The sequence below is a fragment of the Mercurialis annua genome, linkage group LG2 (genome assembly GCF_937616625.2).
Source record: "Mercurialis annua linkage group LG2, ddMerAnnu1.2, whole genome shotgun sequence".
NCBI classification, from domain to species: Eukaryota; Viridiplantae; Streptophyta; class Magnoliopsida; order Malpighiales; family Euphorbiaceae; genus Mercurialis; species Mercurialis annua.
Window position 1 is genome coordinate 29445881 of NC_065571.1, and position 27969 is coordinate 29473849.

The 27969-nt window shown below is 44.6% G+C and overlaps 3 protein-coding genes across 3 annotated transcripts; 2 read left to right on the plus strand and 1 right to left on the minus strand.

Annotated features, from left to right (window-relative positions):
* The first annotated feature begins 697 nt into the window (after positions 1 to 697).
* Positions 698 to 8330, plus strand: LOC126667518 (NADH dehydrogenase [ubiquinone] iron-sulfur protein 2). The gene is made up of 9 exons (XM_056104646.1): positions 698 to 840; positions 1736 to 1804; positions 5143 to 5609; positions 6463 to 6465; positions 6671 to 6911; positions 6987 to 7292; positions 7625 to 7704; positions 7956 to 8011; positions 8172 to 8330. Exons 1-9 carry the CDS (start codon positions 698 to 700, stop codon positions 8328 to 8330), a joined length of 1524 nt encoding a protein of 507 aa, XP_055960621.1.
* Positions 8331 to 15567: 7237 nt separating this feature from the next.
* LOC126667519 (uncharacterized) lies at positions 15568 to 15880 on the minus strand. The gene is given in 1 exon segment (XM_056104791.1): positions 15568 to 15880. A coding segment is annotated over 1 exon segment (294 nt). The 5' UTR covers positions 15871 to 15880; the 3' UTR covers positions 15568 to 15576.
* A 304-nt stretch (positions 15881 to 16184) lies between these two features.
* LOC126667520 (probable cytochrome c biosynthesis protein) lies at positions 16185 to 16998 on the plus strand. Its single transcript, XM_050360505.2, is given in 3 exon segments — positions 16185 to 16243; positions 16350 to 16383; positions 16385 to 16998. Coding segments are annotated over 3 exon segments (528 nt in total). The 3' UTR covers positions 16820 to 16998.
* The last annotated feature ends 10971 nt before the right edge of the window (positions 16999 to 27969 follow it).

Genomic DNA, 27969 nt, shown 5'->3' on the forward strand with positions numbered 1-27969 from the left:
CGAGATGGTTAACCACTTTTTTAACCGTGAGAGGGAGGTCATTCCGAACCCGCTGGCTCCAGAACCGGCGGAAGAGTTCCCCACGCCGATCCCATTTTTTTTAGAAAGTTCGGGAACATTGTGAGAAGGAGAAGGATTTAAAAAACGTTAACTTTCCGAAAATGGCAGAAATCTACAACACTGGAGTAGAGAACATTATGTCTCGCGATCTGGAAATATGTGCGAGATTCATACTGAAACCCTCAGCGGATGGGGGGGGGGGGGGGGGGAGGAGAGAAAGGAGAACCCTAATTCAAATCTTAAAATTTCTCATTAGGGAACAACTGTAAGATTAGTTTGCCGATTTCTTTCATAATAGAGCCGTTATTCCCGGCTGGCATAGAAGTCTCTCGCACGCAAGGGGATGCTGCTGCTGGATGTCACGGTTCTGGGGCGCCACAATTCTTTTCTTCTCTCTGGAACAAAACAATCGAGGGCATTGCCTTCCTTCAGCTTTCAGAGGTGGGGGGCTGCATCAATCGTCGCTCAGTGAGCTATTTATTTTATTGCCGCCAATAGCGCTTCGCTTGCATACAAGGCGGCACGGCACGCCAGGTAGAGCTATCGCGCGCGGGCGAAGGAGATGCATTTCTGGTACTGGTAGTACTGTACAAGCTCTTAGGGAATAATATTTTTCTTATTTCTGCCTTTCTTTCCCATGACGACTAGGAACGGGCAAATAAAAAATTTCACTTCGAATTTCGGACCTCAACATCCTGTTGCTCATGGTGTTTCACGATCAGTATTGGAAATGAACGAAGAAGTGGTTGAACGTGCGGAACCACATATTGGATTACTCCAGTGCGGCACGAAGCCGCTGACGTCGAGTCGGCTCCTATGCCGCTAGCTATGCCCTGCTTGGTCCCCCGGCACGGTGGAGGTTCCGTAGCGCGTCATGAGCACCGGGCTAAGGGGCGGTTGAGCAACTCAAGAAAACCTCCCTACCTTACTACAACATAGGGACAGAGGGGAGAAGGTTGTGAAGGTGGCCTGGTTATCCACACCTCTGGTCGGGGAGGACCGACCCAGGTTTTCATGAGCGTTGGCGGGTCCTGGAGTGCCTGTCAAGGGCGCTAGAGCATACCCCGGGGTGATCATCACCACCTGCACCGCACATCTCGGCACAGTGGAACGTGTAACCCGCCTGCTGTCTCATTCAACTACATTTGTTCTTGTAATCTATAGCCTAACAGAACGCAGCAGCGAGGGACAACCCGCCCATACAGCCAGCGGGGAGGATGGCACTACTGGAAAAGACCGTCTGGAGAAAAGGCCGCAGGCGCGAAGCGTGGTAGGCCTGCGCCGGGGGAGCATAGGGAAGAAAGGGAGCCCGGACGGTGGAAGAGCCAGGGGAGGCCGGGTCATTTGACGGAAATGGAAGGCTTTTCCCCTATTTTAGAAGGCCCTATGAAGTAAAGGGAAGCGCATGAATTCTTGGAAAAAGAGGGAGCGAGCCTATAAAAAATAAAAAATGTAAAAAAGTGAATTCAATGAATAGATAGAGTCAACAGTACGACAGATAGCGCTGCCTACACGCGAATTAGCTTCCGAGGTCGAGCAGTCTCAATTTAACTACAGGATTTGCGAATGAATGCTGAGCTGGACCACCTCGAATGGCGTGAGCCGCATGCGGGGAGACCCGCACGTACGGTTTTTAGGGAGATCTGGCCGAAAGACCGGCCGACACCCACCCGACTAGAGGGACTGAGAAATTAATAGAGTACAAAACTTATCTTCAAGCTTTACCTTATTCTGATCGTTCAGAGGGCGATCGCGGAGTCACTGAATGAAGTCCTCCGTTTCTTTCGGAGGTGCTCACCCGCAGCGAGGCAGAGATGACTAAGTGACATATGGAATATGGCGACGACAACAGCATGTCGTAGAAGGAGATAACAGGTGGAGCCAACGATCCACTAAGACTAACGTATCTACAACTACATCCCCGAGCGGCAGTCAAACGGAGGCTTGAATGCAAGATGCCAGCGGAATGATCAGTCGGACAGAGGCTAGGGCTGCTTCCTTCCCACCGCGTCCTTCCTTGTGTGTCGGAGATATAAAGCGAGTGCACCGGAAAAGAACGGGAACTGGGTCGATCTATTCTATGGCGAAGCATCCGAAGCATAACTGCACACTCACACAATCTTTGTCGAGAGATAGGAGCATTCGGTGGAACCGGTGAACCACACTTGCTTCTGGATAGATGTGTGGGACAGAGGGCTCGTGGTACTTTCTGCCCACCCTTCCTCCCCTGCTTTGAGAACCGCGTAAACGGAGAGTAGGCAGTGTTGCTGCAGCGGGACGTGAGGGTCCGAATCGTATATTTCAATTCAAAATTGGAATTCCAACAATTCGGATCCAGAAATTGATCATATCAATAAAAAATGGATCGTCGTATCATATAGTAATTAAAGCACGCATCTAGAAATCGTAAGAAGAATACCTATGTCGATTCTCCAACGATTCTTGTAGTCTCGATAGTACGGCGACCTCAAGCTCATCCACACGAGTATGCGTCTGATTGAATCCTCGCCTTGAAGTAATCTGCAAGAGTTTCTCTTGCTGAGCAACCCTAAGCTCAAACTCTCGCCTCGATTACGTCTTTGCTAGGATGTATGAAAAACTTTCTCCAAGCTTTTCTGTGATTGATGACTACTTGAACTCCTTCAAATATGCTCTCTTAAGTGTGGTGTGTATGTAGAATGAGCAAAGGCAACCTCTATTTATAGGGTAGAGCTTTGCTTAAGAATGCAACACCTCACATGCTAGGTGTCACACACCAAGCAAAGGTGTTGCCACCATTCGACACCTCACATGCTAGGTGTCACACACAAAGCATAGGTGTTGCCACCATCTGACACATCACATGCTAGGTGTCACACATCAAGCATAGGTGTTGCCACCTTCTGACACGTCGGATGCTAGGTGTCACACAGAGAGACATACATGACATCATCACGTGACATCATCATATGACATCATCGTGACATCATCACATGACATCATCGTGACATCATCACATGACATCATTATGACATCATCACATGACATCATCGTGACATCATCACATGACATCATCGTGACATCATCACATGACATCATCACATTAACTTGGACAAAATACAATTAGGTGCCTACTAAATTATAACTCTTACAAATTAGTCCCTAATTTATACTTGTTTTTCATCTTAGATTAATTTCCGAGATATGCTAGTATCTATATGAAATCGATCTCTCGTAAACTCAATCGGTTGCACACCCTATTGTGTGTGACTAACTAGGTTCACATCTATATGGCCACGAGAGTCATAAGAAACGCCTTTCTTATATTAAATAATTAAATCCCATTAATTATTAATTCTCGTAGATCGTGAGTGAAGTCTAGCAACATATCACGACCCCCAAATAGATATGAATGTTTCGATGCATTCTTTATGAACCAATGTTCATAATTACCGTACACTCAAAATTCCCTTCATCTAAGATTCCGATCTCGACTAGTGTCACGGTTAAGTCAAACACTGTTTGTCTTAATCATATGACCTCATCTCAGTTCTTATTCTTGATAAATATGGCTTTCTCTAGAAACAACTTTCTAAGTAAGTCATATACACCCGCGCAGGTTTTATCATCCATCAAGAACAATTTGAGATAGCATAGAATCTTTTCTCCGTTCATCCGGAGTGATAAATCCTCTGTTGGTTAAACCCCTATCTCCATATACAACTAACTAGAGCCAACACATCCCGCGACCCTAGCTCATGAAAGATCTAGGGATAAGGAGTATCAAACTCTAATCACCTATATACAAGATAGTGTCACCGCAAGTCAAAGGACATATGTACAATTATGAACTAGATGACATTAAATTGACTTTGATGAAATACCATGTATAAGTCATCGAGCGTCACTTGTTCGACCCACTCAACATCTTGAGTGTCCACATGTTTATCCTGATCTCCATCAAGTAGTATGAGACTCACTACTTCCTATAATTAGTAACTCCTTACTAATCAGGAGAATAAACAGAGGTGACAATCTTTCCGGGATAATACGATGCCCTTATTCGTAGGACCCCATCGATCATGAACTGTTATTTAGATCACATGTATAATAAAATCTGCAACTCATATTCTTAACACCATAAGAATAGATTCTACCACAATGTGATAAGGACAATACGTAATAAATGAACACTTAGTTGATGAGACACTTAGTTCAATTAGAACATATATATCTTTGCCATTGGGATTAGTTCAACAAATATACATGATCAAATGGCCCTAGTGCACATACTACTAACAGGCAGAAGGGAAGGAGGTCCTCATACGGAGTCGCACACTTACTTGAGCAGTGTGGGAGACTGGGAAATGGGTCGAGTAAACTCCCCTGGGGCCGAAAAAATAACAGATGAAGCTTTACTTAGATAGAGCTTTGATTGGCATTGATTTTTTCTTAGTGATTGGAAAGGAGGGCGCCTGGGTATGTTATAGAAAGGGAAGGCAGAGGTAGTACCTCGAATGGCGAAAAGAGGCGGCTCGGCAGGGAAGGAATGGGAAATCGTCAAGGATGACTTCTTTGTTGGCGAAACGAAGGGCGCCGCAGGCGCCAGTGATTCTCTGAGCTGGTCTGGATTTCCAACGCCTCGGGAAACTGGTCGAGATAGATGACAGCGGCTTTTTCCTCTCTTCCTTACCGGGAGGGCAATCTTCTCTTATGGCCTTCACCTCCCTCTCGGAAAGGAAAGAGAACTCAGCCACCCTTCTGATCCATTCATTTCTGAAAGCAGGGGGGGATCCAGAGCTAAGCCCCTTCTATTGCATAACCTAAAAATGCTATAAGCAAAGTACAAAAGTGGTTGCGGAAACGAGACGCTTTGGTTACCGACGAACTCTTTAAAAGGCGACCAGCTTTCTAGTTGTTACGCTGCCATTTTTCCAATATCATTGAATAGCATGGCCCGGGGCTAAGGTAATTCAAGTGGGAGAGCCGTGTTATGGGTGACCTTATTGCACAGTTCAGAGAGCACTTGTGTATGTGATGCAAGTGAACGTGTACGAAAAAGCTGTCGTAAAGTTTCGTTGTTCGTTCCGTCGTCGACCCTATCTATATTTCTACGATGGCCCAAGAACACGCTTATTCTTCAGCCGTAGAGAGACTTTTGAATTGCGAGGTACCATTACGAGCTCAATATATACGAGTGTTATTCCGTGAAATAACTCGAATTTTAAATCATTCACTTGCTTTATCTACTCATGCTATGGATGTGGGAGCACCAACTCCGTTCCTGTGGGCTTTTGAGGAGCGGGAGAAATTCTTGGAATTCTATGAAAGAGTCTCCGGAGCCAGGATGCATGCCAGTTTCATACGACCAGGTGGAGTGGCACAAGATCTGCCTCTTGGCTTATGTCGAGATATTGATTCCTTCACACAACAATTTGCTTCTCGTATCGACGAATTAGAAGAGATGTCAACTGGCAACCGTATCTGGAAACAACGATTAGTGGATATTGGTACTGTCACTGCACAGCAAGCAAAGGATTGGGGATTCAGTGGTGTAATGTTAAGAGGTCGTGCGACATGAAGACATTGATAGCAATATGGGGGAAGTTCCCATCAGGCAACAACGGTTCTGCCTGACCCTACTAAAGCATGCATATTATGTCAGTGAAGACTTGGTGTGAAGCCTTGGAGCTTACGTTAGAAGGGCAAAAGGCCCGTGGGCTAGGGTGAGCTGAGGGGGGACAGCGTAAGTGAGCGAATGTGTGTAAGCCCAGTCAAACATGACTGTTCTAGGCGGGGCGGGCCACCCGCCTTTGAATGGTGTTGGTCCGTAGGACCGCGAACGGATTTCGCCTCTGGCCTCTGGGCACGTCGTCACCGAAGGAGTTCACCGGGGTGGAGCGCGGTCCGCCAAAATCGGCATAGATTAGGTGCTATTGATGGAACATGGTAAGCCTATCTTTCTCCATATGGAAGTGCTGCAGGCACATAGAGGTGTGGGTAGAGGAAGTCTCAAAAAGCGAAGGCCGAGCTGTAGGTCACATGACCTGAACCGAGTTGGTGGCTGACTGGGCTTTATCCTGGATCAAAGTAGATCAGCTCGCCTTTTTGTTATCCAAAAGTCGGTCGAATCGGACGGGCCCCTGCCTCCGAACGTCGAATGAAATAGGTGGACGGGTTCTCTTTCTACACCCCTTTTGATATAATAGGCCCGGCCACCTTCCTCCTATCCCTTATGTTTAGGGGCGGGATTCACCCAAGAATGACCAGTCTTGTGGTGGTACGGAAGGCACGGACTCCGCGAACGTCCCGCGCCCCCTTTACTAATAAGGGAAAAAAAGCCTCAACTAGAACCACATTCCTTTTGCGTGCGGATGTAGCTAAGTGTCTGACTCTATTGGTCATAGTTTCCTGCTGTTGCAGCTGGTGCTCGTTTGCGCGCGTGTGAACCAACCCAACAAACAAGGAAAGGATGCCTCTCCGGGCATCTTCGAGCCGTATGAAGGGAAACTTTCACGTACAATTTCTTTTTTTTTTGGGGGGGGGGGGGAGGAGCCCGACAGGGTCCCCCCCACTGACTTGGCCCGGGCCTAAGTGAAAGTGAAGTGGTGGGCCTACCCATCCCAACCAGGGGTATGCTGGGATTTGCTAAAAGCAGCACCTTACGATGTTCATGACCAATTGGATCCTGACGTACCAGTAGGTACCAGAGGAGATCGCTATGATCGTTACTGTATCCGTATCGAAGAGATGCGACAAAGTGTTCGGATCATTGTGCAATGTCTTAATAAAATGCCTAGTGGCATGATCAAAGCCGATGATCGTAAGCTATGTCCTCCGTCACGATGTCGAATGAAACTATCCATGGAATCGTGCACCGTGTGAAACGTAGATCATCGCCGTTCTTAACCGAGACTCAGGTTAAGCTCCGTCTCGGAACCTTGTAGGGTTAGGAGTAAAGCATCCCGAGGTTGGCGCATCTCGTTGGGCGTGGAGAAGCATTGGGAACCCCAATTTCTTTCTTCGGAGCCGTTTCTTTTCCCGTCCCCCCGCCCCGGCATAGCGCTTCGCTTCTGGTTTTTCGGAAGAATCCACTTTCTTCTCCCTTCTTCATTGATCTGGGGGGAAAAGGAACCGTCTACCAGTTGGGAAGCTAGACATCAAGTCAGTGGCTTGATGAGGATAACTAAGCTGACACGCCGGAATTGGCTGCTGGCACAACAGGGCGGTGCCTTACCGCAGGCGAACGCGCGGTAGCGTTCGTGGTGGTGCTTCAGGATTCCAATGTACTGCGTCCAAGATTAGAACGAGCTTGCCGGTGGACCACTGCCGTCCCATTCTTGAGTGAGCTGGAGCGGAGCCATCTTATCCACTGAACTAGCTAGAAGCTATCGCTTCGGGTCGAAGCACTAAAAGAAAAAGATCGGGAAACGCGGCGGCATAGGAACCACGGGACCCCCTACTAGTAAAGGGAAAACGGAAGTGCGCTCCTGCGCACCAGCTGAAAAAAGCCCTTTCCCCTTTGTCTAATAATAAGGTAAGCTTCATAGCTCCAACCTATACAATTTTGATGTCCTTTTTTTAGGTTGGGTTGCTGGATACGGGATCCTCGTAGTAGGCTGGACAGACATCCAGCCGAGAGAGGGCAGCCTTTAGAAGCAGCAGGTTGGGAAAAAAAGAGAACGCTTCGCGTTTTATTATCTTCTTCCCACCCTAGAAGTAGCACAAAAAGAGGGATTAGCATTATTGACCCAATGATAAACCACTAACACCTTCCTTCCTCGTTTGGGCTCCGCGCACTGGGAAAACGCTCTAGCAACGACCCTCAAGGCCATGCCTATAGAGTTTCGGTCAACTAAATTTCGAAAAAAAGTGTTTCATAACATAAAATAAGGAATTGACTGTGGGCAGTGAAGGCTCGTTTAGTAGACAGCGAGCTCCGCTTGAACAGAAAGCTTTCAGGTTTGGGACCGTAAAGAGGCTTAGAGATTTTTGCATGGTCGATTAGTGAGCATCACATCTCATAAGGAAAGACTTAATGCCTGGTTTGAGCGCTATAGTTACAATTATGCCAACCCCATCTTCCCTCATTGTATGAGTTACCCTAGCCCCATGGGGTATTTCATTCTCAGTTCAAGCCTTTCTCTGGAAGTCATCATAAAAAGCTGCTGTTGAGGCTCGAACTTGCAGTAAGGGAAGGGAAAATGAGACAAAGGCTAACTAAGGACGAAGTAAGGAAGAACCAGTCATTTCATACCTGTGCCAAGGTGAAGTTAGAAAGTTCATCATAGAAGGGAGAATCAGTCCGGGCAAGACAGTGCACGGTTGAAGTCCAATCAGCTCGGTCAAGCCAGTCTGTTTTATATAAAGTACCAATCCTAGCTGTGAGTGACTGCGTACCTTATATTAAGAGATCTTCCCCTAGCTCTTTCATTCCGGGAGTAAAGCCAATGTCTTTCTTTCTGAGTTCGACTGAGGGTCTTTCACCTGAAAGTGCTTGCTCAGGTATCAGGTAATTGACTACTAAGATGGACCGCTTTCGCTTCCCAGCTTGCTTTTCCTTCATGAAAGGAAGTCTTTTTAGTGAGGTCAGTCGGCTATCTTTAACAAGCGTGGCATCTCTGTCCTTCGTGAATGCGAGTTCAGCGAACTGCAACGCTTTTCTTGCTTCTCTTGAAGACCCTTGATCCTTGATCAGTAAGTAAGGTATGGTAAAAAAAAAACTGCATGTGAAACTTAGAAAAAGTCATGATTGGAAAGCGAAAGTTTGTAGGTAGGTAGGATTAGAATAGTAAGAAGGATAAACTGATCTCTGACTTCCCGTGCATGCTTACTAAACCTATTCAAATAACAGGTAATCATGCAGCTCGCCAGAATCTCAAGTCCAGAATTCAGACAGCATACCATCTGCATTTGAAAGATACTAAGCTACACTTCGTCTTACTCATGCCAGACCTCTCTGAACTCCGAGCCGCCAACGTTAGAATTCCGGGTTATAAAGGAAAGAGGAGAAATAAATTTTTAAAGGCTTTTTTTTAAGAAGGTGAGAAAATCCGACCCTGGTTCTGTAGCTAAAGCTAGTCAGTCCTTGGTAAGCAAGTACGGATATCTTAAGGAATAGGATAAAGAAAGTAAGCCAATGCCTTTTTTAGGAGTTAGCCTCGTTCCCGACCCTCTTTCCAGTAGTTAGTAATCCAGAGCAGAAGAAGAATTTAATAAAGTAAGTGAAAGCAGCTAAACCCTCGTACCCGCTAGTATACTCTGTTATACCACCCACGTGCTATCGGTTCTAGAATACAGAATTCCCAGGCAAGTAAGCCAACAAGAAAATAAGCATGCGTTAAACCCTGGAGTCTTTCGTTCTAGTGCGTCAGTTGGGGAAGAATAGAATATATAGAAAAGAACTAAGGCTAGTAGGATCAATCCCAGACCTAGGAGTGTAGCATTTTGGCTTGAACTGCTTTGACTTACTTAAAAGATAGGGAACTCTCCTGGCCGACATAGAGGAAGAAAGCCTATTGAAGCAAGATCGGACTTGGCATAGTTGCAGTACGACTTTCCAGGTATATTTAACTAACTGAAGCTATCGAGAGCTTTATTACCATGTGGCTATTGGTAGTAAGTATCCAGCATAAAAAGTACCAACATTAGTACCGGTATCAGTAGTTGTAGTTGCCCCCATAATTCCATTGCTCTTAGTGCTCCTGCTCCTGCTAATGCTAATGCTAATGCTAATGCTTTCCGTCCTTTAATATGTATCCTTCCCACTCCTGATTTGTACTATTGCTTGAACTGCGAGACTAAAGGATGTGAAACCGCGCTGAGGGTGATGGAAATGACTCCCCAGGAACTACGATTGATGTTCGTTAGGATTCAAGGGCAAAACCTTCTTCTATTGCACCTTGGACTGGGAGAAAAAACTCTTTGTGTGTAAACCAGGCAGCTTGAAACCGAAACGGCCGAGAAGCAAAAGGGGGAGGTCGGGATTGTGTCGATTAGGATTAGGCAGTGATCCGAGTATACCCTCGGTAAGTGTCTCACAGATGCCTCCGGGTACAAGTGACGCCATTCAGCATTAGCCAAGGCTCTATCCAACCGCACCTTCATATATTGTTGTAATCCCAAAGCTATCAACCCGCAATCATCAATCCATCTAGCAAATTTAGCGCATTTCCTCATGACATTGCTTGAGCCTCCGTCCATGGATTTATAAGTGTTGAAATCACCCGCAAGCAGCCAAGGCTTATCAATTTTATCTTCAACAAAGCTTCCCATAATTTCTCTTTCAAAGCGGCTGGCATAAATATAAATCGCTGTGAAAAGCCCCCATTGTCGCTGACGTATGTATTTAACCTTTTTTTCTTTCACTCCATACGATGTGATGGATGGAGACTTTTTTTGATTGAACTCTGTCTCTGGACTAGTCTATAATCTTCTTTCCTCTCCCATTTTCTCCAGAATCCTTGTAGAGAGCCCCCGCTCCCTAGAAGTGAATCTCTTTGGAGAAGAAGGCTCCGACAAGAGTGAGCAGGCACGCTCTTATGAATGTGGTTCAACATCCAGGGCTCTCTCTATGTGTCAATACCATATGTTTGAGTCTTTCGTGAACTCAAAGAATAAGAATAGCATCTCACCATTCTCATTGATAGAAAGTAGCCCGGAAGGGCAAACAATCTCCCCTTTTTATCATATAGGGTATTGTATCTATGGCAATTCAAAGCAGGTATCAAATTCTTAACTACAACAGCCGTATTCACTCGTGCTTTGGGGTTCTTTCACTCCTTCAATTAGAGGCCAAATTTTACCGGTTGTGTGGGTGAAGGGAAAGGCTGTTGAAGAGGTTACGAATTCGGGGTGGAGCAAGTACCTCTAGAAAGATCGATTCCTTAAATACTCAATTGGCTTATATAGAAATTTGCTTTTTTAAGTAAACCAATCGCTTTTACCGGGAAATGCAATTCAAGAATGACAATTAGCATTACCTTTCGTTATAAATAGCGTTGTGTAGATTCTACAATCTACTACGATTCCCTTAATCCTTTTTTTTTCCTTGTTGAAAATAGGTTTTTTCATTATACTCACAATCTAGTTCCGGTTCCGGGTCAAAACCTTTGAGATAACTTCTTTTATCTAATAGTTGATTATGGAAGGACTACAACAATATTTGTATATGTTCTTGGCTTTTGTATGACTCCTAGAATAAGGAGCTTTGCTCTAATATGCTTTTCCTCTAATCCTTCTCACTTTCTGGCTTTGAGATCTCTAATTTGAGTTTGAGTGCTTTTCCAATATGGTTCTTATCTCCATTGTTGCATGGAATGGAGGTTCTAGGTAAAAAGTGAGTTTATAGGTCAGCGGGTTATAGGGCTACCAAGACTGCCAAGGAGAAAGCCAGGGGATTGTATTTATAGGTAATAAGTCTCTCTTCACCCACCCCGTATGCTTAACAAGTAGTGTAAGAGAGTGAGATTTAATTTTATAGTAGGTATAAGATAGTGTTCCGTAAGTATATTATATGAGCTAATTGATGAGCCTTCTATCTCCTTCGGTCAAGCAAGGCAGACTGAATCAAGGGACGAAGCACTTATAGGCTTTCTGCCTTCTCTTCTAGCTTATTTGATTCCCTATAGGTCTAGGCAAAGAAAACTAGGCTAACTTGACTAGCCCCATTCCATCCTTTGACTCAGTCTAGCTAGCATCGAATTCGGAAGATGAAAGTTCGAACCTTGTACTGTGCCTTTGCTTTGGTCTTTTTCGATAGACTTTCCGTAGCTCAGTACTGTAGATCGTTGACGCTAAAAGCTCCTTGTGACAACTGTACTTACTGTTGTACTTGTTAAAAGAGATAGAGCCGTCTCGCTATGACTCAAAGATGGTAAAAAAGCTAATAGATGGACCTAAAACGGTAGAGTGCTTGGTCTCCTAGCTTGCCTTCCAGTTTGTCTTTCACTCTTTTAGTCAGTCATTCCCTTTCAGTTATAGTTGAGGCAATCAACGAAGCCTACCCGGTTCTATAGCAAGTAAGCACCCAGGAGATCTCGTAAGCAAGGGTTTAGAGTTGCTAGAGCTATGAATATATTTCTTATTCTTTGTTATGACAATCAAAGATATAACATATCAGACTCAGATGTAATAGAGAACCGGATATCCTACTCAAACCTGATAATTTTTATTATGCGTTCTTTGGCACTTTCATAACATAACATAACATCCATGTGGTATCGATCATAATGGGTCATCCAACAAAGATAGATCGAGATCGTGATCTAATGAAGAAGGAATCTCCATAATCAAGACAAATCTTTCACTTTTGACATTCTTTTCAGACAAGAGGCTGCAGATGGACCATCATCCGATGTGGGACTTATGCCTTTCCGAATCGGATTCATGCATCGAAGGAATATAAGACCAAAGCAAGTTCGTGCCACTTTAGTTTTAGGAAATCCTCTGAAATAATCAAAATACGGGCTATCCATTGTTCGAGAATGCGCAGTTAGTGAGACAGTACGGAATATTCAGGAAGCGGAGTAAGCGAAATAAGTACGATCCGATCTTTGGGCATAAAGGCTTAATTGGCTAAGGGCCCTTTAAAGCAGGAAGCATCAAATTGCAATTCCAAACGGTCTGACCATTCCCACGAGCAGAGAGATCCGAAGCAGTTCTTGCTCAAGTTAACCCTGTTCAGTGAGACCCGGGTAAGGCTCTTTGAAGCAGATGTTGAAGGAATTGAATCAAGAGTAGGAGTCTGATGCAGAGAAGACGGTCTTTGAGAATCCGCTCTTAGGGGAATATCCGCTTTTTTAGCACATTCTTTGACACAACTATTAGAGACCCGTGGGGCACGAGCACGAAGGGGAGCCATTCTTTCCTATCATTAGCGAAAATCTGTTTTATAGCTTTCAAAACACGTGGCGAGCATAAACCTTTGGCTCGTTGGTTCATACTCAATCTGACTTCTTCCGATTCGATTTGATGAACAACAGCAACCGGTCTATTGCCGTTGTCCCTGCCCTTTGAAAGCCAAGTGCCCTCCTCTGGTCCTCCGTTCACTAACTTCCTCTCCTCTTTTGAATAGGAACAGCGGCTGGTTATGGAAAAAAGTAATGCTAATTGAGCAAGCCCAGCGCTTAATCATAGACGAGCCAGGGGGTGTTCTTTCTCGCCACGGAATAAACTATGAAATTGAGCTTTAGTGCGTACTTCCCTTCCATCCGGTTAGTTAAAAAGTATGTTAATCGGTAAGGACTGGAGTGGAGCTAAAGGATTCCTTTCAAGCAGGAAGCCCAGACCTACAGAATCAGCAAAAAGTAGACCCGAAGGCGCAAGGTCTTCTCCTCAGAAGAAGCTGAATAAAGGGTGATGGCTTTTCAGAGAATTTGTCTGAATGTTGCTTGCTGCCTTCGCTTCTCTGGTGATCAAGGAGCCCGAAATTCTAATGGAGGTCAGTAAGCCAGAGTCTGACCAGGAGGAAGATAATGAGAGCCTCCCCTTGAATCTCATTCCAAAAGAAGATGCCATAGAAGCAGAAATTCAGGGACCTAGAAGACACACACATGTTAGATCCGGACAGGGCTGGGACTGATCTTCTTAGGCGCTCTCGGGGGATTTTCGAACATGAATCAATAGGAACTGCACTTCTACTTGCCTTGCCTCCTGGTATTTCCCTTGCTTTAGAGCTTCAGTGCCCTATCCCAGAGCATTGAAAGAATAGCTATTACCCATTCCTATTTCACCAGCAAGCCCAAAAGAAGATAGAGTGAGGTACCCCTGTGATATAGGTAGTAAACGGAAAGGAAATGCCACTTCTTTTCTTCCGGGATCCTTTCCCACCTGTAATCCTAGCCTGCGGCATATCGCTTGAAACACTTCACTTGCCTCATTGCAGGATCGATAGATTGAACTGTGACCCATGCTACCTCTTCTAGTGCGCCTTGGTGCTGCCTGAAGCTCTCAACTCCTATCTCGAAAGGAAAAAACCTGGTTGATGTATAAGCCAGTGCGGTACACTTACTGATTGACTAGCTCTATCTTGTATGCTAGGTTTGAGACTTTTCCTATCTACGGTACTTGTCTGCTTGCTATTACTTGTACTAGTTTCCTTTCTCTAGGAATCACTTGTCTAATTCTGTCATAACAGTCTTTATTGGCTAGTTTGTCTGGCCTGTCTTTTCTGATCGAGGGAATGCTGTCGGCAGACTGATCTAAGAGATACGACACCGATCTCCGGAACACGGAACTATCCAAGGATAAAGAGTAGTCCTTTCTCTTTCTTTCTCTGCCCAGACAATCAGACAAGCTAGCTACCAGTCTTCCCTGCCTTGTCTTCTCTTATCTCCTATCTTTTCCTTGATTAGATTACCTTCTTATATTGTTTTTGCTTTGCCTGTCTCTTAGTCGGTCAGTCATAGTTGTCTCTCTTTCCTTGCCTTTCCGGATAGCTTTCTTTGACTTGCATTCCCGATTTCCTGTCCTGATTCAACATATTCCTCCTTATGAATAGGCATACGCTGCTTAGATAAGCCAAGGAAAAACAACCACCGCTTGGTTTTGACACACAAGCGACCCGGCTTGCCAAACATCGATGCAAAGGTTAGATTTCACCACCTCTATCTCCAAGCCCCTTTACTAGGTTGGGCAAGCTTGGATGCCCCTACTCTCAACAAGTTGCTGGTCGAGATCGTGGAACTATCGCTCGAGAAGTAAGTAAGCTGGTCCTTGTTTGGTCATAAGGATAATCGTTCTTATTAGGTCAGGGGCGGCCGGTCCGAGGGTTACCCGCGATTGGTAATGGCATAACCAGAAGAGGGGTAGGGGAGAAAAAGTTACGCGCTGGGTAGCGCATCTGTTTCGGGTACAGAGGCGACGAGGGGTGCTAACCCGGCCACCAAACCCTGCAGGTCAGGGGCGGGCCGGCCATAGGTTCGAATCCTGCCACCTTTCTTGTGGATCATCCTGTGGTTACCGGATGATGGGAATAACAAAGCAGATATTTTGAAATGAGCACGAAATGTCAATATATGAATTGTTTCATTATTCGTTATTTCCGGGTCTTTTCGTTGCATTCACTTATAACAAGAAACAACCACCAGCGTTTGCTGCAGCACCTGCATTTTGGTGTATTCTTCTTTCTTTTCTTGGTCTTTCGTTCCGTCATATTCCTAATAACTTATCCAATTACAACGTATTAACCGCTAATGCACCTTTCTTTTATCAAATCTCAGGGACATGGTCTAATCATGAGGGTAGTATTTTATCATGGTGTCGGATCCTAAGTTTTTATGGATTCCTTCTTTGTTACCGGGGTCGACCCCAAAGCCATAATGTCTCAAAACGAGGAGGCCATAGAGAAACTCTTTTTTATTCCTTTGTCTCGAACTTCGTGAAGAACTCCATTCTATCTCTCTCTCGTTACGAAAAAAAAAGTGGGGCTGCGCCTCAGTTGTAAACTCCCTTCGTTCTACGAATCCTTGTTGATTCTGAACTTCGTTCGCGAAGGAACCAGACTTTTGACGGGCCAGCCCTTTTTTATGCGCCGCTTTACCCTGAAAGGAAAATGAGCTTTGCTCCTCTGGGCGCTAGGCGCTCCCGTGTTTCGCGAGAAGGAAAAAGGATGAGTCCTTTGTTGCATCTGGCACGAGATGATAAAGAGAGAGCTTCATCTATCGATGAAAAGCGGATTGACGGAGCTCTTGGCATTGCTTTGTTTTTCTCTCTTTTCTTATTAGCGAGTTCTGATCCTTTTGTTCGAAATTTCTTCGTTCGTACCGAACCGCTTGCAGAATCAAATCATGTTCCACAAGATCCTATATCAGCTATACATCCTCCTTGCATTTATGCCGGAGACGTCGCCAGTGCAAAAATGATGAATGGAATTGTGGCACTCCACTCGCCGCCAATGCGGAAGGATGCCGCCGAAAAGAATGGAACGCTGCTTTGCTCTGCTAGATGCGTCGGATCCCGTATAACAAGTGAGCTTTTTACCCTCAAATTTAAACATGTGGGCGCAAAATGCTATCCTGCTCTATTGTTACGTAGCAATAGAAACCCACTCATGCTGCTTCGGCGGCGCTTTTTCGCCTTCTCTTCGCTCTGGACAGGAGCGCTAGTGGACACGGGGAGGGAGCAGGTGAAGCGTGTCTTTCGTAATGGAAAGAAAGAGACCACTACTTCGCCTCTTTGTTGGACCGCCGGCGCGAACACAGTGGTCTCTGACCAGGACCAGGAACCAATTCGAATTTGGATCTTGACATGTTGGTGGTTTTTAACCGCAGGAATCTTGCCAGGAAGTTGGTGGGCTCATCATGAATTAGGTCGGGGTGGCTGGTGGTTTCGGGATCCCGTAGAAAATGCTTCTTTTATGCCTCGGGTATTAGCCACAGCTCGTATTCATTCAGTAATTCTACCCCTTCTTCATTCTTGGACCTCGTTTCTTAATATTGTTACTCTTCCATGCTGTGTCTCAGGAACCTTTTCAATACGGTCTGGATTGCTAGCTCCCGTTCATAGTTTTGCTACAGATGATACACGAGGAATCTTTTTATGGCGGTTCTTCCTTCTAATGACCGGCATATCTATGATTCTTTTCTCCCAGATGAAGCAGTAGGCATCGGTCCGTAGAACCTATAAAAAAGAGATGGTTGTGGCGCGAAGTACTCTTGTGCACCTACGTCACTCGGCTCGCGCGCAACCCCGCCCCGTTATGTTATGGAAGAATTTTACTTATTGCTGGGCTGGTTATTCAGAGCCAGCAATTGGCTGCCGGATTTTGTCCCGTAACTAGAAGAAGATCGCTTCGGGGGTCACTATGGCGTGGCTGAATGTAGAGCAGTCCGCCCCTACAGCCTTTGATCTGTAGATTCTTTATAACTTCGGAAGATGGTCAAGGTAGCTTGCTTCCAAGCCACTGCACTAGATGCGCATGTAGTCATAGTAGTCGGCTCAGAATGCCTCTGTTCTATACTAAAAAACTACTGCGGATGAATGGGGAATTACGTCGCTCTTTAATCTGCAGAATAAGGCCTACGAGCTCTCTGTTTTAGTTTGATGGCAGAGATCTCTCCACACCAAGGAACCAAATCACAATGGATCGAAGCCCTCCTTTTTCTTCCAATTAGTGAAGCGGGAGTCGGGAAGTTTGCTCTTGTCTGATGAATAAGAAGCGCTATGCTATAAGGTCATTTTTGTTTAGTAACAAGCCCTGGCCCTATCGAACCAGGAGAAAGGTTGCTTTTGGTCATCGGTCAGGCTTTAGAGCGTATGAATCCATTGTTCCTTCCCCGGTGATCCTGCAATGGTTGAGCCTTTACTTTTACTCAATATAAATAAGGACAAATCTAACTCTACTTTGCTCGGGGCATTCGTTAGGTGCAGAATTAAACTCCAAGGGAGAATTCTTTATTGAGTTGAGAGTGGGCTGGCGCTTTTCGGTTACCCATCCTACCTAATAGGGATAGGAGGTTGAATGTCAGAGAATTGGACATGGAATGCGCTTTTGAGTCCGTACACCGCTTAGCGCCCTAAGAGAAGGAAGTCTTGCTATTTTTGTACTGTTTTTTCCCAATTTCAGGATGGAGAGGATTCGAACCTATGAATAGTGTAGGACCAAAACCCCTTACCACGAGGGAGGTAGTTCTAATTACTATGCTATGGGGGTATGAAACCTTATTAATCTTAGTTGAGTACCCGGCTCACTCAAACAAGAACTCTAGCTTGGCTTACTTCTTCTGGCTCGCTTAGCCCTAGCTCGAACATGCTAACAGCATTCCGTTCACTTACGCAATATTCACTCGATTACTTGTTAGCTAGCGCTATTCCATAATTTTCTCTTTAAGGGCATATATAAATCTAAGGTTCTGAAAGAACGTAGTAAGTGATAAACGAAGTTTATTCTCTCTGATGTAGCGAAGATAGTTAGCACTACCTTATGCTTACCAAAGAGCTAAAGTAAGAAATCCTTTTTAAACAAATAAAAAATGAGTACTTTCATCAGCAAAGGGAACTAGTAGGGCGGGCAAGGCAATGAAGTCAAGGTGTTAGACGGATAGACAGCTTGATGAGAAGTAATTGGATGGATGATGGTCGTAGGTTCAACTGGGTTCAAAAAGAACGTAGCGCTTTAGGAATGCAGTTGCTCGAGCGAAGGTCTTTTTTCAAATGGTTGAAATGGGGTTATCTCACTACGGTTGAAAAGGCTGCTATATTTATAGAACGCAAAGATGACGAACCTCCTAGCTCTTAAGTGAAGGCCATATCAGTGGTATATCGAACCACTCAGGAAATCAACTGTGAGTTACGGAGTTGACTCGCTTTTTTAAGATTCTAAGAGATGGCGAGATTGGTGAGAGCATATGTGATACAAGGGGAAGCTTTGAGTCTACTTCTTAGTCTATTATCGGCAGTAGGGTTGAATTGCCTTATTTTGCCTTTTGATCATCAGTTAATCAGTTAAAAAGGGATTTCCTTGGTACCAGTTTATAGGCATTCAGGAAATAGGCAATGGTCCTGTTCACTTTGAGTAGAAAGTCTTTCTATCCCCTTAGAAATTGCTTCAGAAAGAACCTCAGATACAGTCTATGAAATAGCCTCGGAAATTGCCTACGTATAGGATCTACTGAAAGAAACTTCCTTTAGAGCTGTGGGGATTTGGCTTAGTCACCATCTCCGTCCACCTTTTCGGCTTAGGTTACTCAGTTCCCTGCCAGAAAGGCCTCTCTCTTACCCACGGTCAAGGTATCCCCCTTGGATAGAAGGAAGATTTACATTTACCTTATTTCTAAAATAAAGTTGCTTGGGATCTTTCTTCAAGAGGCATATCTGCTGTCTCAACTATACACATTCTTTATTAATTCCAGTCAAAATATTATAATTTTAAGTGCAAGCTGCGCTAAATGCTACTAAATAGATATTGGGGGACCTATACCGAACGAACCGAGATGACTGGGCAAGCTCTCGACTAGATCTCGCTCAGCATAGAAATTCACGGCGTATTTGGAGCGGAGTAAGCTGCGGATCATTTCAACTCAATATCAGGTCGAACTAGAAAGCAAGAGGGTGAGTGGCTCGAGATGTTATTTTTATGAGTTAGCCAAATCCAACAACAAAACTTGCGGGCGGCTTCTCAACGGGAAACTCACACAACTTACAAAGCGGTAATAAAGATGGCCTGTAACTTGGCAACGGATTAGCCCCCGACCTGTAGAATGCTCCTACGCAAGTCTGGTTGTGTCTCGGGTAGTTCGAGTAGTAGTTTTAGTAGTAGCGAGCCAAGCCATTATATACATATATGATATTTCATCAGAATAAAGACCCTTCAGAAAGGCTGAAAAGAGCCTTGTTGCTTGTCTAGCTCTGCAGCTCGTGAAGAGCTAGATCCATAACACTCACACCTGTCTACTCGCTCTGTTGCTGATGTAGCTTCAGTGTCCGTTTCGACTTTTTCTTTAGTTGAAGCTACTGATGCCCTTGACTTATCTTTAGAATGACGTATGATACGCATTGCATCTTGCTTTGCTATCAGAGTTCAAGCTGCTCAGAAAGGTCTGTTTAGGGAGAGGCTATGCCTTTGACGTTCCTCACTGGCCTTGGTGCAGGTCACCTCGTTATAAGGCAGATCCTTAAGAAGCGATGGGATTACGAGTGATGATAGGAGGAATGGCACTTCTATTGAAAAATTATTATACAAAGTGCTTTCTGCGCATTGATAAATCTCAATTTCAATCTCCTAAAACTGCCACCTTTGCCTTTGCTGCAGAATCGATGTCAGCTATATTTCCATCATCACTGGCAGCTGGATTACCCCGGCTAACTGTAAGAGGTTTACTTCTTGCCCAAGGAGAAGAAGCTGAGAAGGCAGGAAACTCAGCTACTGAAAGTCAGTCAGAAGGCCATCTCTATTCCTCTATTAAGTTGCCAGTGGCTATCTGAGCCTCCCCTCTTCCAGCCGCTCCCAAGATAGAAGGCTAGATCATTTACTCATAGCCTCTCACGACGGAGAAAATCCATCTCTTCTTATGCTGAGTGAAGATCTTAGACTGAATAATCACTAAGGGAGATAGTAAAGAAAGCAGAAAAAAGAATAAAGAAGCAACCTGGGCTCGATTTGCCTTCCTTTAATATATGATTATGATAGATTCGCTTCGGAAGAAAGGATGCTCACTTTCAATGTAGACAGGGGTGAATGGAACCTCGCCTCAGAAGTCAAATAAGAGAGAAGCTAATCAATCTCCCACTTCATTCTCATCTCATAATGAAAGAAATTCGATAAACAAAGTCTGTCCTATCTCAGTCATAAAGAGAGGGCTGGCTAATGCTACCCATTCCAGTGGAAAGGTATTCTTTCTAGTTGAGCCTAAAGAATCAATTCTATATGCAGCGTGCTGCCGCGCTCTCTTCTCTTGCTTTTGTTGAAGTTGAACCCAAAATCAGAGCCTTCTTCCCATGACGGATATGATATCCAGGCTAAAGCCAAGTATTCCAAGAGATCTATTTCAAGATCCTCAAAGGGAGCAAGGTAAAGTACCAGCGAGTGTGAAAGTATCAACAAATCAAAAAATTTGTGCAAGATTCCTCCTCCACCATGAAAGCCCCGTTCAACCCTTTTTGTGGGCAAGAGCCATGGAATATGCAAAAAATCACCAGTTAATATAATAATATGTTAGCTTCAAAATAGCAAGTCCCCAATGTAAAGCTCCTTTTGGTGATGGAATTGCCTTAGAATTGAAATAACGTATGGTACGTACGGATATTCAATGTAGCGAAAGAAATAAAAGGCTCCTTTAGGCTGTAGCCCAAGTCCAAGTCAGAGAAAACTATTGAAAATTCTAGCTGGTAGTAAGGGTTTTACTCAAGACCATCCGCGGGAGGTCAGGCTGCACTTAGAGTCGTCCTCAGGTCAATAATCCTGGCACTGATTGATGCTTATCTTAGTTGGAGCATTGTCATGCCTTGCTACTTCTATAGTCTGTATTGGAAATTCCTCCTTGTTCTTCTACGTCAGTTAGCTGTGAAACTCTCACCGGGCAGAAAGTCTTATATTTTAAGAAAAGAAAAGAAAAAAGCTTCCGAATCAAGAAGTAGATTCTATCTAGGCACTCATTAGTAGTCTTCGATTCTTTCCTTGGCTTGGCTTTGACCCTGATCTTCTTAGGCGCACTGAGTGTGTTAATAGAGTAGGTTGCGGTTCGTAATAGACTCTAAACGCCAACGAGCATTCATTTTTTTTTTCGATTTTCTAGGACTACACGAGACCAATGTTCTAATTCCCGTTTCCGTGAGAAGCCAGCCTACAGTGAGACGTGACAGGATCCGATCCCATCACCAAGAGGAAGGGCGACTATCAGCCTAGAAAGAAAAGAAGTATGGACTGGGGAAGTGCAATACACTGGGGGACTTCGACTATCTATACTATAAATCTTTCCCCGGCACTCCGACTAATCCTATTCTATTACCCCCCTGGCTCGCTGGAACTCGCAGAGGAAGTCGTGAATTTCTTCCTCCTCATCTGGGATCAGGACGGAACAATCCACGAAAGGGAAAGCAAGCCTTATTCAACTAAGAGACAAGCAAGGAGACCAAGCCACTCACCTCACCGAGGGAGAAGAGCACCCTATTGAGGGGAAAAGAGCACCCGCTTCTCTTACTTCTCTTACGCTATTTGGAGGGAAGAGAGGAATTCTTGGACTAGAGAAGCCCCTCTTCTTCATCTTATCTTCTCTTCCTAGGGGGCTACACACTAAAGGGAAACCTTAGCCTTGGTTGCCTGGAACAAAGAAGCTCCCCCAGGGGGTACTTCCTCTCCAAGAGCGATAGAAAGAACAGAGATAGCTAAAGCGTCCCTTTTTGCGAAAACAATAGATTTTCTTTATGGCGAAGAATGGAACGCTACTCTAAGAGCAGTCCTAAAAAGGAGATGCAACAATTGCCTGCCTATAGGATATATAGCATAGAGAAAGAAAGGGGACTTCGACTCCTAGTAATTAAGTAAGAAGAAAGCCCATCAGGGGAAATCCTTAATCTTTGCAGAGGTACCCCGGAAAGAAAGATCGGCAGAAAGGGGGCCTTGTCCTGACCTTAGGAAGCAATGAAAGACTTCGTAGCTCAGTCAGAGGGGAGCGTCCTATTCTCATCTTACAAGAATTTTCTTTGATTTTGATGTTCAAGAGGGGGACGCTACTCAAAGAGGGAAGCAAAGTCCCTAGGAGCTAAGATGAGCTCGGGATTTCACACTCTGCGAAAGGCAAAGCGAAAGACCCCCGTATTTAACTACCAGCCGAAAAAGGAGAAGAAGCTACTCACAGAGGGGGAACTTCTTGTACATATGCTCGATCTGGATTGGATCTACTAGAAGAGGAATGCCTCTATTTATGCCTTTAGGCAGGTTAAAGAATGATTTTAGCTTATAGTGGAGCGTAGGACAGACCTTAGACCATGACTGACGGAAGGCAATCATGGAGGGAAGGCAAATAAAGCGGGCCTTCAAGCCAGGGTCAACAGACCGGGTCCAGCCAACAAGCTTGAGCTATGAAAGAGAACAACTACTTATATATATGAATTATTGAGAACGAAAGCGAGCGCATGAGAATTGAAATTAAGAGAAAGGGAGGACAGATAGGCTAGGATTAGCTGTGGCTTCTAGACGAGGAGCTGAGGATAGAGGTTTAAAGTCTTTCCTTTATGACTTCCCTTGAGCTTTTCCTTCATGCACTGGGAGAGGCAAAAGGACTTCTAAGCTTCTTGTTTGATAGCTCGATGTAACTGCGTGACTTTCTGGATGTTTAACCATGAGGGATGTAGCTAACTAAGGCAGTCTGGATGCTAGCCAAGAGCGTAGGTTTTCAATGCCTTGCCTGCAAGCTTTATGAGATTGTAGCTTTCTTCGATTTACAGCTCTAAAATGGATAGCTAGATAGGTAGAGTCCTTCCTTCCTCAAGTCAGGAGTCGCTTCCTTAGATAGGAATAGGGTGAGTTCTTCTTTGAGAAGTCCTGAGGGCCTATGAAAGCTTAAGACGCGAGTTAGAAGTATTAGCCTCCTTCTTTGAACCTTCTATTGGTGTCTCAACATCTGCAACCAATTATCCTAAAGGTACGAAGTTGCTCGAATGAAGTGAGAGGGTCGATGGAATTGAGCTCGACTGGAAGGAGAGGGAGAGTTTGGGAGCGCTCATCTTTTTTGTCCTAATTACATATTCCTTTTGATTAGCTGCGCCATCAAAATCCATTTTCCACCCTCGCTGAACATCTATCTCAAGAATCTCTTCATCCGGAAGATAAAAGTCCAACTCCACCTTATCTTCTGTTGGAAATTCTGCAAAATACTCGGCCACTGCGCGTCCCTTGATGGATTTTCTAGTAACGTATTTCAGATCAAACTCAGATAGTACGATCAACCAGCGGGCCATTCTACCCGTTAAAGCAGGTTTCTCAAACAAATATTTCAACGGATCCATCCTAGAGATAATGAAAACCTGGTAAGCTAGCATGTAATGACGTAACTTCTTCGTAACCCAAACCAATGCCAAGCAAGTCTTCTCAATCGGATTCCATCTCCTCATAAGCCAACATCCTCTTACTTAAATAGTAAAGCAACAGAGGCTTTCCTGGTCGCGTCGGGACCAAAACAGGCGGGTTCATCAAACATTCTTTGATCTGTTCGAACGCTTGCTGACAGTTCTCATCTCACTTCCTGCCTTTATCCTCCCAGGCCAGATCGGCATTAAGGAATTCATCCCTAAAGGAAGGCGGAAAGCTACTTATTTTTTTTTACTATGAAAGCCGGCAATAAAGCTCTACGACTACTTGCCCTATCTCTTAAAGCTTCACTAGCGAAAACTTGGAACTCTTTCATTTCTACGACCAACCGAGAGTCCCTGTGCTATGGCTCACGCCCGGAATAAGGTTTTTTTCCTGATCTGCTTTAGCAAGGTTGTATTTTTCCTTGTTGAGCATTAAAGTACTTATTGCAACTGTAACCGCGGTCACAGAAATAAGAAACTTCTCTTTGACTTCAGCACTTGAACTTCACTTTATGGGAGTAGGGGCTTTCACTGGAACTGAAACTCTATCTTCTGTTCAACTCGGCTTCCTTAACTTAAAGACTTTGAGGGCTTACTTTGTAGGGCTTTCCACTCGCGCTACCCACTAGAAGTTTTCTCTAAGCTAAGCTCGCCAGCCGTCAACCAAGCCGATCAAATCTGCCTCTTGCACTCTTATATAATCTTTGGCCTCTCTCTGCTTCTCGACTTTACCGATCCTTCTTCCATTCCATATAAGGACCTTCATGTGGAACTATTGTTGTTTTCACATTCCCCTCGCACCTTAGCGCTGCCTCTGGTTTTTCGTCTTGTGCGGCCCTTATTTGTCTTTTGTTCTTTGGCCTTGACTTTCCTCTTCTCCCCTCTTTTCAACATCTCTGATATGTTCTTCATTTTGTTCGCCCACTCTTCATTCAGGGTGGTTAGAACCAGGGGGGATCTTCCATCTTTAAGGTCATAGCACCATCACCTGAACGCTTACTTTGACTGCTCTTCTCAGGTTCACCTCTTTTCTTAGGATTGGCTGACCTGAGGTTCTTGTTTTGAGTCATTTGTTTATCACAGAACAAGTCCCCCTCAGTCAATGCCATAGTTGACCCAGTCTCAACCCTCTCTTCCAGATCCTCGCTTCTATGGGCCAAATCACTCTCCCGCTCGTTAAACTCGCACCTTGAATACACCCTTCTCGGCTTTGTTACCCAGACACTCATCCTGAGTAATCTCTTCCGGTTCCGCAGTGTCCAGATCTGGCATCTTTGCCTCTTCTTGTTCAGGGTCCTCTAGAACCGCAAAACGGTTCGGGCTGACTAGGTCTAGTCGGGTCATTCCACTAGCACAACTAGTGTCCAGCTCCCCCCCTTTGCCATCGTCACTACTGGTACCTGACCCCGTCGGCTCGACATTTTTGCAAACACCGACCCTTACTCAATAGGGCAATGAAAAGAGGATACCGAGGACAGCTGACTACCACTCGAAGTCAGACTACGAGTACACATTGTATGATTGAAAACTGCCGCTGCGTACTACCTGGTGCTTGCAGGTCTGACTGGTGCCTTCTCTCCAACAGCTGCTTCAATCAATGTTAAGTCTGACTACGAGGCTTCTTAGCCCGCAGTTGACTACTTATTGAAAGACCGAACAGGAAATGAAAAGTCGTACTACAACAACTGTAAACATTCCCTCCCCGCTCTGACTTTGATCGACTTGCCCACACAGCGTCTTTTTTGAGAGAAGAGGTCAAGGGGCTACGTGACTCTCGAAAGTCGTCTTTTGTATCGCATCAAGAGAAATTACACTGATAAGATCATTGCTTGAAGAGTTTCATTGTCGAATTGGATCCCAATAGTAGCTGCTGCCCAAAGGTGCTTTATGAAAGCCGGTCCACAGCGGTGAAACTGCGATTTATTTTGTCGATCGAACGCGCTTCTTGCTTTTTTTGCCTCTCTGGCTTGACTACTCCCATTAAAGAGCCCGTTGGCATAGAAAGCGGAATTGCTTCTATTGACCGAGTGACAGACGTAATTCAATTCAATGGGCTGAGTCGATCAAGGCTGCTCCTAGCAGAAGACAAAGTGGCGCGGTGCAACCAAGAGGAAGAGCACTTGTGGAAGCGGCAAACAAAGAGTAAGTGAATACTTAGTAGATGCATCTAGTGGAATCAGTCGCAATTGAAGTACCACTTCTGTCAGCTAATGAATAGCGGTTCCACCATGTAATTACGTTCTTCAGTGCAGTCAAAGGCGAAGGTTGAATGAATATTCATCTGTACCAGTTCTCTTTGAATAGCAGAAAGCGGTGAACGGTAAGCAATCAATAGGGGTGATTTAGCTGCACTTTCTTTTGACATTATTGGGAAGATTCTTGCAAGAGGTGCCATCCTGACCTGGAGGAATTGGTCTTTGATTCCGTTTTTGAGAAAGATAATGAACCGGCTTTACTAGATATCGTACCTGCGCGAACAACCTCACTCAGCTAGCCAGCACTGACCCTTCGGTTTGGCGCTTTTACACCGGTTCTTATCCCTATCTCAGCTATTCCCATTTGAATCAAATACCGATTCTTATCCCTATTTCTGATTGAACAGGAATCCTCATTCGTCAGTCCAGCCTCACCTATTCCCGAAAGAAGGGTGTAGCGGTGTAATGACTTGATTTGCCTCATCACATAGGAACCCTTATAGATCTTTTTCATCCTTGCAAATGAAAGAAGACGAAAACGGCATGGAGACACTCGCTTTCACTATTCGATCCACGAGGAAAACAAGATTGCTGCTGAGTCAAATGGGATGATTTTAGATAAATTCTTCTTTCTTGTCTTGCGCGAGAAACTTGCTGTTAGGTATGGGAATTACCCCCAACTCTAGTATTCTATTCTATGAAAATAGCTTTTTTTTTGTCTCACATGGCGCTAGGCACAATTCTTCAAGCACATATCTGAGAGAATGATAGGCGTTTTAACAACATGATTTGAGAACGAGAATGCCTTGTAAAGAGCTCACTTCCGCAAGGTTTGTTTAGTTTGAAGAAGGTGTTGATTGAAGGAAAAAAGCCCGTGAAGTAACAACATTTCAAAGTCGGAAATCCACAGTACTGGAAATTCTTCCTAGAAGGCCAAGGTGTAAGCAAACATAAATGAGCTAACCAGCATACTTTTATGTTGATGTTGAGCAGGTATCTTTCTTTTTGAATGAACTAAACCACCCCTCCAACGCAAAGCAAGAGAGGCTAGTGAATAAGCAGACGAGGACTATACTACCCAAAGACAGCTGCTACTGGAGAAGAAAATAGGACTCAGGAGTGGAACGGAGCGGAAGAGTTAAGCAAAAAGGCTCTATAGAGAAGGGTGTAGTAAGCTATAGATTTTGAATCTGTCTTTTTTCAAGAGGGGAATGAGACGCCTCTTTCTTGAACTATATCATAAACAGATCTTCCCTTCCACACCAATCACGAGTTTTTCTTCATTCCTCTCGTATATCGTCGTAACGCCCTTAATGCTAGGTTTTGAAAAAGACTTTTCATGTCATTCCCATTTAGGTCTGATTCGGATCTCTCCGTTGTTTCCTTTTCCTCCCGCACCCTTTCCTCGAAATGAGAAAGAAGATGGTACACTCGAATTGTATTATTTAAGTGCTTATTGCTTGCCAAAGATCCTACTTCTACAATTGGTAGGTCACCGGGTAATTCAAATAAGTTGTGTTTTCCGTTGTTTTCCCATGTTACAACTTCCGTACCAATTCGGTCGATCCGGAATGGATTGGTTAAACATTCTATTAGGGAGCCTGGTCTTGACTCTTCTGTGTGGTATTCATTCTCGTTCGGCTCTTGGAATCACATCCAGCAGTGGTTGGAACAGCTCGCAAAATCCAACCACTTCACCTACTTTATTGCCCCCAACCCTTTCTCGTACCTCTATTGAAACAGAATGGTTTCATGTTCCTTCATCGATTGGTTATTCCTCTCCGTTCGTATCTCTTTTTCCAATTTCGGTCTCGCTTAGTTTACAAGATTGAATGGCCAATTATCCTCTGAACCCTCGATTCGATTGTTTTCCAAGAATGTTGAGCCGGGTATGTAAGTCATGTATCTGGGAGGAACTTAAAAGAAGGGCTTTCGGTTTTTTGCACCCTGTTTTGCAGCTATTTAAATAAGAAATTCAAATGAAAAAAAAAGGGTACATAACATAATATATCATACACGTACATAAAGAAGTTCCTGCATAATCTCTCTAATAATGTTATTAAGGGCTAAGGGAGGTCTCTTAGATACATTAAAAACATAACTCGACATCCCGCAATAAAGTCGGCGGCTCTATTTCTATCCCTCCAACAATGGGTGACTCTAAAAGACTGTCTTGCTCTTGCATTTTCAGTGAAGCTCAGCAACATATTTCGCGCTTATGGGG

Bases quoted from the DNA above. Each gene is read 5' to 3' on its own strand.
- LOC126667518 (XM_056104646.1), top strand. From the start codon at position 698: ATGACGACTAGGAACGGGCAAATAAAAAATTTCACTTCGAATTTCGGA. The intron at 1,805-5,142 runs GGGCGATCGCGG...CGTCGACCCTAT, and splicing joins CCTTATTCTGATCGTTCAGA to CTATATTTCTACGATGGCCC. The intron at 6,912-6,986 runs GTGCACCGTGTG...GGAACCTTGTAG, and splicing joins ATGAAACTATCCATGGAATC to GGTTAGGAGTAAAGCATCCC.